At 34.5% G+C, this 12,383-nt stretch overlaps 1 protein-coding gene across 4 annotated transcripts in view; it reads left to right on the top strand.

Annotated features, from left to right (window-relative positions):
- Positions 1-12,383, top strand: part of ERCC6L2 (ERCC excision repair 6 like 2) — a 127,860-nt gene that overhangs the window by 67,890 nt on the left and 47,587 nt on the right. For all 4 annotated transcript variants that reach the window (XM_058565448.1, XM_058565447.1, XM_058565450.1 and 1 more), the window contains one exon: positions 11,118-11,217. In XM_058565448.1, coding sequence (XP_058421431.1) covers positions 11,118-11,217 — 100 coding nt within the window. The remainder of the gene's footprint in view (positions 1-11,117; positions 11,218-12,383) is intronic.

The raw sequence follows: 12,383 nt of genomic DNA, 5'->3' as shown, positions 1-12,383 counted from the left end.
CCTGGTCAGTTTTCAAAATTTATGCCAAAAATGTTTTTAAATGCTAGCAAAAAGTTTAAGGGCAACAACTAAGAGTCAGGCATAATAATCACTTGTTACACTTTTTAAAAACATAGATTCTCAGGCTCTGCCCTCCAAGCATTCTAATTCTGTAGGTCTACAGTGTGGCTCTATGGTCTACATTTTAAAAAATACCTCAGGTTGTACATCAAGACAATATCAACAGTAAAAGGCAGCCCACAGAATAGGAGAGCATATTTTGCAAATCACGTATGTGACAAGGAATTAATATCTAGAATACGTAAAGAACTCCTAAAACTCAACAACAACAAAAAATAACAAACCAATTCAGAAACGGGAAAAGGACTTGAATAGACATTTCTCCAAAAAGAATATACAAATGGCCAATAAGCACATGAAAAGATGCTCAAGGTCACTCAACATTAGGGAAATGCAAATCAAACCTACAATGAGATATCACTTCACACCCATTAGGAAATCTATTATCAGCAAATGGAGAGTAACAGGTCTTGGTGAGGATAGAGAAATTGGAACTCTTGTACATTGCTGGTGAGAATGTAAAATGGTGCAGCTTCTGTGGAAAACACTATGGTGGTTTTCAAAAAATTAAACATAGTTACCGTATCATCCAGCAATTCTACTTCTGAGTATATACCCAAAGAATTGAAAGTAGGAACTCAAACAGATATTTGTACACCCATGTTCATAGCAGCATTATTCACAATAGCCAAAAGGTGGAAACATCCCAAATGTCCATTGATGGATGAATGGATAAACTAAGTGTATTATATACACATAATGGAATATTAGTCAACCTGAAAAGGGAATGAAATTCTTTTTTTTGTTCCATTTTATTGAGATATAATTGACATACAATGCTGTATAAGTTTAAGGTGCACAGCATAATGACTTACATATATTGTGAAATGATTATTGCAATAAGTTTAGTTAACATCTCATATAGAAACAAACAAAAAAAGAATGAAATTCTGATACATACTACAACATGGATGAATCTTTAAGATATTATGCTAATTGAAATAAGCCAGATTGTATGATACCACTTATATGAAGTATCTGGAATAGTCAAATTCATAGAGATGGAAAGTAGAATGGTGGTTGCCAGGGGCTGGGAGGAGGGAGGGAATGGGGAGTTATTGTGTAATGGGTACAAGGTTTTAGTTTGAGATGATGACAAAGTTGTGGAGATGGTTGATGGTGATGGTTGTAAAACAAGGTGAATTTTCTTAATGACACTAAACTGTACATTTGAAAATAGTTAAAAGGGTAGATCTTATGTTATGTATATTTTACTGCAATTTAAAAGAAAACCACCTAAGGTGATGGTAATACAATTGATCCTCGAATCCACTTTGAGAAACACCAGAAATTAGTTGCAAAATGTCCAAATAGAACTTCCAAAAGAAATTTTAAAGGAACAATGAGAAAATGTAATTGTTTCAGTAAATGATAGGAAATAGGAGTGTGTGGGGGAGGTGGAGGAAACTCAGAAAGCATGGCAAAAACAAAACATAACATAAAGTGTCAGAAATAAGACCAGACATAAATATGGATAGGTAAAAAGGTGAAAAGGAAAAGTTAGGTTCAGATTTATGCTTATTATGAGACATATATATATATATATATATATAAAATAAAAAAAATACATAGAAAGTTAAAAATAAAAATATAGAAAAATATCTAATCAAGGAGATGGTAACAGAAAATAAGAAAGAGTGGCAATATTAATATCAAGCAAAATATTAATAGAATTCAAGGCAAAATGCATTAAGGAAAACAAAATGGGGTACATTCCATGAGGAAGGTGTAATAGTCACCACACAACAAAGCCAAAACTCTTATAATATGTTGAAAATTGGGCAAATCCACAATCATGATGGGAAACTTAATATCCCTCTCTCAAAAGTTAATAGATCAACTAGGCAAAAAAGTTACATAAATTATTTGAATAATAGTTATCCACCTTAATTTAATAAATATGCATAACCTTATAACAGCTGAGAATACACAATCTTTCAAACATTTGTAAAGCATTTCTTTAAATGACTATATATTTTAATAGAAATCACATAGACTAGTTTCCATGACTCTAATAGAAAAAAATAAAAAAACTCTCAGGGCTGGCCCCATGGCCTAGTGGTTAAGTTCAGCATGCTCCCCTTTAGCAGCCTGTGTTCAATTCCTGGGCGTGGACCTACACCACTTGTCAGTGGCCATGCTTTGGCAGTGACCCACATACAAAATAGAGGAAGATGGGCATAGATGTTAGCTCAGGGTAAATCTTCCTCAAGCAAAAAGAGGAAGATTGGCACAAATGTTAGCTCAGGGCAAATCTTCCTCAGCAAAAAAAACCAACTCTAGAAAAATAGCAGTAAACATGTAGCTAATAAAAATCTAGCCATATGGGCATTTTTAAACAATTCTTGTATTAAAGAGAAAATCAAAGAGTGATGTCAGCAAGATGGCAGACTAGGAAGGTCTAGGTACTTGTTGCCCCATGGAAGGATTAGAAAAATAACTAGAGAGCTCTTTAAACCAGTCAGAGATCTTCAGTAACCAAGGAAATTCCCAATAAAAAAGAAGCTACATTCAAAACTGTGGGAAATTTTGTGACATTTTTACTCATCCTTGCCTCACCCCCTCCCTGGTGTCACATAACCACGAGGAAGCAACCAATTCCCACTTCCCTCCCTCAGGCTGGAAGGAACAATATAGAAGTCCTTTTCAGCTTTCTAACCTGTCTGTGGGTTTCCATAGGGACTGGTTTCTGTTTCACTTGACTCAGTGCTCTGATGAGGAATGGTGGCATAGCTTGGAACTCAGACTGGCAGAAGCTGTGGAAAGCAGTGGTAGGCTCCATGGTGCATGAAAGCTGCAGTGGGACTGCACACCTGCAGACACCTGTAATCTGAGATTACAAGTAGAGAAATATAATAAATATATAATATAATATAAAAATAATATAACATCTAAGGCCCTGGGAAGAAGCTGAGGTGAGACTCTGGGAAATTAAGACATTTAAAAGCAGTTGTGTATACAGGGGAAATCTGAAAACACACACACATGCACATACCCAGGCAGGACACATAACCAGAAATGACCTAAGAAGATTTTAAGCCTTCACCCTGAGCTGCTCCCAAGGGTCAAAACATGCCCTGCTAACTAATGAATATTTTCCATACCAGTTTGCAAAGACTGGGAGAAGTGACTGTTTTATCAAATGTCCAATTTTCAACAAAACAAACACAAGGCATCCAAAGAAACAGGAAAACTTAGCCCATTCCAAGGAACAAAATAAATTTCCAGAAACCATCCCTGAAAAAACACAAGCGTAGAACTTACTAGACAAAGACTTTAAAACAATTGTCCTAACTCGAAGAGTTAAATGAAAACATGGACAGAGAACTAAAGGAAATCAGGAAAACAATATATGAGCAAAATGACAGTCTCAACAAAGAGACAGAAATTATAAAAAAGAACAAGGCAGAAAATCTAGACCTGAAAAATACAATAACAGAATTGGAAAAAAATCATTCGAGGGGTTCATCAGACTCAAATAGGAAGAAGAAAGAATCAGCAAACTTGAAGACAGATCCGAGGAGCAAAACAGAAAAAAACAATGCATAAAAGTGAACATAGCCTAAGGGACCTGTGGGACACATCATGTAGACCAATATAGACATTATATAAATCCCAAAAGAAGAGAGAGAAAAGGAGAGGTTATTTGAAGAAATAATGACTGAAATAATAACTTCCCAAATTTTAGGAAAGACATAGCTATACAAATACAAGAAGCTCAACAAACTCCATGTAGGATAAATCCAAAAAGACCCACACTGAGACACATTATTATTAAACTGTTAAAAGTCAAAGACAGAGATTCTTGGAAGCAGCAAGGGAAAAGCAACTTGTAAAGTATGAGGGATCCCCAGTGAGATCATCAGTGAATTTCTCAGCAGAAGCCTTGCAGGCCAGAAGGCAGTGGGATGTTATATGTAAAGTGCCAAAAGAAAAAGCCATCAACTGAGAATTCTATGTCAGGCAAAACTGTCCTTCAAAAGTGAGGGAGAAATTAACACATTCCCAAACAAAAGATGAGGGAATTTATTACCACTAGACCTGCCCTACAAGAAATGCTAAAGAGAGACTTTCAAATTCAAATGAAAGGACTTTGACAGTAACTGAAAGCCGTATGAAAATATAAAGTTCTCCAGTACAGGTAAGTACATGGACAAATATAAAAACCAGTATAATTGTAGTTTTGGTTTGTAATTCTACTTTTTATTTTGTATAGGATTTAAAATACAGATACATAAAAATAATTATAAATCTGGAGGCTGGCCCCATGGCCAAGTGATTAAAATTCTGTGTACTCCACTTTGGTGGCTTGGGTTCACTGGTTTGGATCCTGGGCACAGACCTGCTCCACTCGTCAGCCGTGTTGTGGAGGCATTCCACATACAAAATAGAGGAAGATTGGCACAGATGTTAGCTCAGGCCTAATCTTCCTCAAGCAACAACAAAAAAAGAGGAAGATTTCCAACAGATGTTAGCTTAGTGTGAATCCTCCTCATGTAACAAACAAACAAAAATAATAATTAGAAATCTGTGTTAATCGATAAATGACGTATAAAGCTAATTTGTGACATCAACAACATGAAAGTGGGGGTTGGAGCTATAAAGCAGTGTTTTTTACTGTAATTGAAGTTAAGTTGGTATCAATTTAAGATATATTGTTATAACTTTTTAATGTTATGTGTAATCCCCATGGTAACCACAAAGAAAATATCTATAGAAGATATACAAAAGGAAATGAGAAAGGAATCAAAATGTATCACTAACAAAAATCAAGTAAACACAAATGAAGGCAGTCATGGATGAAATGAGGGACAAAATAGCTATAAGACATACAGAAAACAAATAAAATGGCAAAAGTAAATCCTTCCTTATTATTAATTAGTTTAAATGTAAATGGATTAAACTTCCCAATCAAAAGATATGGATTGGCAGAATGGATTAAAAAACCAGTATCCAACTATGTGCTGTCTATAACACACTTGCTTTAGGTCCAAGGACGTGCATAGGTTGAAAGTGAAAGGATAGAAAAAGATATGCCATGTAAATAGTAACCAAAAGAGAGCAGGGGTGATTACCTTAATATCAGATAAAATAAACTTTAAGTTGAAAACTGTTACAAGAGACAAAGAAGGATATTATACAATGAAAAAAGATTCAATTCACAAAGAAGCTGTAACAGTTATAAACATAAATTCACCAAACATCTGAGCTCCAGAATATGTAAAGCAAACATCGACAGAATTGAAAGGAGAAATAGACAGCCTACAATAATAGTAGGACACATCAATAGTCCACTTTCAATAGTGGTTAGAACAATCCAGTCAGAAGATCAATAAGGAAAGAGAGGACTTGAACAACACTATAGACAAATTGGACCTAACAGATATATACAGAACTCTCCTTCCAGCAATATCAGAGTACACATTTTTCTCAAGTGCACATAGAACATTCTCCACGATAGACTATCTGTTAGGCCACAAAACAAATCTTAATAAATTTAAAAAGATTGAAATCATAGTTTCTTTTCCAATCACAATAGGATGAAAATAGAAATAAACAGCAGAAAATTCACAGATATGTTGAAATTAAACCAGATACTCTTAAACAGTGCATCAAAAAAGAAATCACAAGGGAAATTAGGAAGTATCTTGAGAAAAATGAAAATACAACATACCAAAACTTACAGGATGCAGTGAAAGCAGTGCTAAGAGGGAAGTTTATAGCCTTGAGCACCTACATTAAAAAAGAAGAGTCTCAAATCAGCACTCTTACCTTACACCTTAAGGAACTAGAAAAAGAAGAACAAATGAAACCTGAAGCTAGCAAAAGGAAGAAAATGATAAAGATTAGAGCAGAGATAAATGAAATAGAGACTAGAGAAACGAGGAAAAAAATCAACAAAACAGAGTTGTTTTTTCAAAAAGATTAACAAACTTGACAAATCTTGAGCTGGATTGACTAAGGAAAAAAAAAGACTGAAATCACTAAAATCAGAAATGAAAAGGAAGACATTACTACTGATTTTACAGAAATGAAAAGGATTATAAGACACTACTATAAATAGTCGTACACCAACAAATTGGATGACCTAAATGAAATGGGCAAATTCCTAGAAAAATATGACCTACCAAGACTAAATCATGAAGAAATAGAAAATATAACTAGACTTACTAGTAAGAAGATTGAATCAGTAAATATTGGCAAAAATGCTAACATACAAAAACCCAGGACCAGATGGCTTCCTTGGTAAATTCTACCAAACATTTAAAGAAGAAATTAATACCAGTCTTTCTCAAACTCTACCAAAAATTTCAAGAGGAAGGAACACTTCCCACCTCATTCTATGAGGCCAGACCAAAGCCAGACAAAGACACTATCAGAACAGAAAACTACTAACCAAAATCCTCATGAATATTGATGCAAAAATCCTCAAGAAAATATTAGCAAACCAAATTCAACAGCATATTACAAGAATGGAACACCATAATCAAGCGGGATTTACTCATGGAATGCAAGGATCATTCAGCATACAAAAATCAATCAATGTAATACACCACATTAACAGAATGAAGGAAAAAACATATGGTCATCTTAATTGATGCAGAAAAAGCATTTGCCAACATTCAAAACTCTTTCCTGATAAAAACACTCAACAAACTAGAGATAGAAGGAAATTCTCTCCACATAAAGCCCATTTATGAAAAACCTACAGATGACATCATACTCAATGGTGAAAGACTGAACACTTTCCTCTAAGATCAGGAGCAAGGCAAAGATGCCTGCTTTCACCACTTCTCTTCAAAATAGTACTGTTAAGTCCTAGCCAGAGCAATTAGTAAGAAAAAGAAATAAAAAGCATCCGAATTGGAATGGAAGAAGTAAAATTATCTCTATTCACAGGTGACATGATTTTATATGTAGAAAACCCTGAAGATTCCACACAAAAAAGCTGTTACAGCTAATAAACTGATTCAGGAAAGTTGTAGGATACAAGGTCAACATGCAAAACATCAGTTGCATGTCCATACACTAGCAATGAAAAGTTTGAAAAGAAAACAATTCTGCTTGACAGTAGCATCCTCCCTCCCAAAAAAAAAACCATATAGAAATAAATTTAACCAAGGAGGCAGAAGACTTGTACACTGAAACTACAAAATATTGCTGAAAGAAATTAAAGATGATGCAAATAAATGGTAAAACATCCTGTGTTCACTAATTGGAAGACTTACTATTGTTAAGATGTCAGTACTGTTCAAAGCTATCCTACTAATCCAGTGTAATCCCTATAAAGATTCCAGTGATGTTTTTGGCAAAAATAGAAATAAAGGATTCTAAGAGAGCACTATGAACAATTGTATGCCAACAAATTGCATAGCCTAGATGAAATGGACAAATTCTTAGAAAAATATAACCTACCAAGACTGAATCATGAAGAAATAGAAAATCTTGATAGACCTCTAATGACTAGGAGATTAAATCAATAATCAAAAACTTTCCAACAAACAAAAGCTCAGGACCAGATGGCTTCACTGGTGAGTTCTACCAAACATCCAAAGATTAACACCAGCCCTTCTCAAACTCTTCCAAAATATTGAAGAGGAGGGAACACTTCTAACTCATTCCATGAGGCCAGTATTACTCTGATACCAAAACAAGACAAAGATCCTGCAAGGAAAAAAAAAAAACTACAGACCAATATTTCTTAGGAATATTAATGCAAAAATTCTCAATAAAATACCAGCAAACTGAATTAAGCAGCATATTAAAAGAATGATACATCATGACCAAGTTGGATTTATTCCTGCTATGCTCTGATGGTTCAACATCCTATAAAATCAGTCAGTGTCATACATCACATTAACAGAATGAAGGGAAAAAAAACCACATGATCATCTCAATTGATACAGAAAAGGCAATTGGCAAAATTCAACCCCCTTTCATGATAAAAACACTCAACGAACTATGAATAGAAGGAAACTACCTCAGCTTAATAAAGGCCATTTATGAAAAAACCACAGCTATCATCATACTCAATGGTAAAAGACTGAAAATTTTTTCTCTAAGAACAGCAAGAAGGAAAGGATGCTTGTTTTCACCACAAAAGGACAAATATATGATTTCGCTAATAAGTGGTATCTAGGGTTGCCAAAATCATAGAGACAGAAAGTAGACTGGTGCTTACCAAGGGTTGGGGGTGGGAATGGGAAGTTATTATTTAATGGGTACTTTGTTTCATTTGGGGAAGATGAAAAAGTTTTGTAAATGGATAGTTGTGATGGTTGCACAACAGTGTGAATGTGCTTAATGTCACTGAACTGTACATTTAAAAATGGTTAAAATGATTAAATTTTGTTATGTATATTTTACAACAATAAAAAAGAGGAAATCAAGAGAGAAAAACTGATTATTTAGAAATAAATAACAGTGAAATTACTATGAAACAATATTTAAATTCTGATACTAATTTAGAGTTTTAAATTTACTTCTTGGAAAAGAAAAACTGAAAGCAAGTGAAAGAAGGATATCATTTAGAAAACCAGAAAAAGAGCAACAAAGTAAACCTAAAGAAAATAGAGGAAATTGTATAAAGATAAATTATTAAAATAAAATAGAAACATAAATCAAAAATTTAAAACATTCATTGAAAAGAGTAAAATAGACAAACTTTGAAAAGTTTAATCTAAGGAAAAAAGGCATATACACAGGAAATCTTAGGAAGCAGAAAGGCCAAGTATCATTTATTTATAATATCTAACATTTTTATGTATAGTTTTATACAAATACATATGGAAATCTACATGAAAAAGACCTTTTTCTAGAAGAATATAAATGATTAAGATTGACTAAAGATGAAGTAAAAAAAAAATAATCGAATAATCATAGAAGAAACTGAAAGGGTAGTCAGAGATGTACAGCTTTATAAAGGACTTAGGCCCAGTTGTTTTGGGGGTTGTTTTTTTTAAAATGGAGATACTTCATTTATTTTTCAATGTTATACAAATAAATATCAAAAATACTGTTGACCTCTTAGTATTTACAAGATGTCACGTTAGATACTAAGGCATTCAAAGCAAATCAGCTGTGGATTTTCCCCTTAGAGAAATTTAAATTATCCGTTACTGTTTGCTTGATAGATATAATTCAGCTTATAATACACTCTGTGATTAAGATCACCCCAGTTATAAGACATATAATGCTGTGCAGGGTACAAAGCAAAGCAAATTACCCTGTTCTGTAATTGGCAGTATTAATAAGGACAAAGAAATAACAGCAACATTTATTGCATGTTTACTATGAGCCAGGAACTGTTCTAAGTGCTTTCCATGGATTATCTCATTTAATACTCAGAGTATCTTTATGAGATATCCCATACATGTATATATATGTTTATTTATCCCAGTATTCCCTCAAAGCACAGTGCACTCACTGTGCTTGATACTCCATAAAAGTTAATTGACAATAAAACTAAATGAACAGCATTCCTCTTCCTCTCCCTCTCCTTCTATTGAGTCTGGCAGGAGGAACCAAGAAGAGAAATGAAGATATTGACTTCTATACTGCATAACAGTTCGTCAGCGCTTGTCTCACACCCTAAACATCATCACTTAACATATCCCTGCTTTATGGACCAAGAAATTGATGAAGCATAGGTCCAAAGTAACATGTATGTAAGGATTTGTCTGTAAAGATGAGAGAATATGTATTCTAACAGAATCTATCCCATTCACCAAACAATTGGCTGAGCATACACCCAAAAGACATTTCCTGAGACTGATTTTTCATTGTTTCTGGAACCCAAATCCATTGTGGGAGAAAAAGAGATTATGAGCCCCTCTGTATCCAGGCTGCAGGCTGGAAGTGAGAATGCAGTAATTTACCCCCATCTGTGCTGTGTCACAGGAGCCCCCATTCTCCTCTGGGGTGTACAATTTTCGGAACCCCAGTTTGCCCTCTAGTGAAAGCCCTTCTCTGTGAGGAGGAATGGGTGAAGGAGGTGGAGGGAGCACCAAACATAAGAACATAGAGTGACTTTACAAGATCAAAATTAAGTTTCCCCCAGATTATAACATTCTCAAGTATGGGGCAGTGCGGCCTTGCCCCTGATCGCCCCATGACTGTAACAGATATTTAGAAACAGGTGACCTCATTCAGAGCATCCAGTAAAGCCTCCACCTGGGAGAAGCTGTAGGGACTAGACCCATAGTTAACCAGTGTGGCAGTCGTGTTAGAGTTTTAATTAGCACTATGGTCCGTATCAGAACATCTGGAGTACTAGTCAACTGAGTGATTCAATCAGACCCAGTGCATGGACATCTCTGTGGATGAGGGCTATAAATCTGCACTTCCATAGGCTGGCCAGGTGATTAACTGTTTTTTCCCCAGGTGTTTTCTTTAACAGTTTTATTGAGGTGTAATTAATGTACAATAAAATGCACATATTTAAAAGTGTATGATGGATAAATTTTGATACATGTACACCCGTGAAACCACCAGTCAAGGTAGTAAACATATTAATCACTCCCCAAATTTTCCTTGCACCCCTTTGTAGTCCATCCCTCCTGCCCCTCCCCATGTCCCTATTCCCAAGCAACCACTAATCTGCTTTCTGTTGCTATGGATTAGTTTGCATTTTTGAGAGTTTTGTATAAATGAAATCATTTGGGAACACAACCTATTCATAAGCTTAGGACTGCTGTAAAATAAAAATCTGAATTTAGAAAAAGTTTTTAGACAATGCAAGATGATCTCTAAAAACAGAAATGAAGTTGATATGTAAATTTTTTCTATAATGCTTTTCTCCTCAATGACTGGTCTTTTTATATGAATTTCTATTTTTGGATTATTATTAAATAATATAGCATATCTAAACCTAAAATGTTCCTTTTTAAATTAATTAAAATTTTAGTAATGTTCCATTTTTCTGTCCAAAAGCTACCTCCTGAACCCGAAGTTGTTTCACATGATTTTTATTTGCTTTGTTTTTAATCTTTTTGCAGAGCATATAGGATTGGGCAATGCAGGGATGTCAAAGTGCTTCGACTCATCTCCTTGGGAACTGTGGAGGAGATCATGTACTTACGACAGGTATACAAGCAGGTAAATATATTCCCCTTTTTCTAATTAAGAAGTAAACATTTGTCTGTTTTCAAAAATTAGGAACAAATATGTATAAAAATATGTTTTTAATTTTATTCTAACTATAATATGGAATTTAATAAGATTATGAAATATACTCTGGAATATACTTCCATAAAACACATTCTTAGATTCATTGAATTGTAGAGCTGAAAGTTTCTTAGAGCAGTCTTCTTAAACTTTAGTGTGCTCATAAATCATCCTAGGGATCTTCAAAGCACAGATTCTGATTAGTGGGTCTGAGTGGAACCCAAGATTCTGCATTTTTAACAAGCTCCCAGGAGTGCCAACACTACTAGTCTGTAGACCACAATTTGAGTACCAAGGTCACAGCTCCGCCAAACTGTGGGCCAAGACATGATGGTATGCCACAGATGGAATATAGGTGCACTGAGACGTTGATCCTACAGCTCTCTGGGCAGCCGGTTTCCAGCCTTGAGTAACAACCTCTGTTTACTCCAGGTAGATGTTCATATATTACCATTTTCTATATGTGCCATGACATGAAGAAGACTGGGGAGAAATGCCATTAGGGATATCTAATGTAACCATTTCATGTTGTACATAATGAAACTGGGACCCAGAGACACCCCAGTACCTACTGTGCTGGTGTTTTAGTATTCATCTAAGATTGCATTAATTCTTTTGTATCCTTAGGGTATCAATTACTACTCTATTTATGCCTCTAAATAAACAAAGTTTATTTAGTTTATAACTGCTCACTTGAGAAGATCTGGAATGAGGTTCAAGTTTAATTATAAATGTTAAATTTGAATTGCTCCCTATATATTCAGTTGGCATCTATTTAAGAGCAAACATCTGCCACATGTGGTGGTAGTTAACCTAAGAATGATCCAATCTTAAATCTATGCTATTTTCTTAATTCTAAAAATAGAATTGTACACAGCAGTTTTTGTTTTTTCTTAAAGCACTTAGCTGTATCCAAAACCTTTCATCTTTTTGTTCCTTGGTATAGCACAACTACTTGAAAAAAATTTTTTTCAGACATTATTAACCAATCTTGGAAAAAAGTAGGATATTATTTTTTTCATCTTAAGAGCAGTTCTTCAGAATATTGTCTTAGCTTTGCCACAAGTAAAAGTCTCCTCAATCACATAGTAATTTTT

This window comes from Diceros bicornis, chromosome 22 (assembly GCF_020826845.1).
Source record: "Diceros bicornis minor isolate mBicDic1 chromosome 22, mDicBic1.mat.cur, whole genome shotgun sequence".
In the NCBI taxonomy this organism is placed as follows: Eukaryota; Metazoa; Chordata; class Mammalia; order Perissodactyla; family Rhinocerotidae; genus Diceros; species Diceros bicornis.
This window is presented reverse-complemented; position numbering and strand designations above follow the sequence as displayed.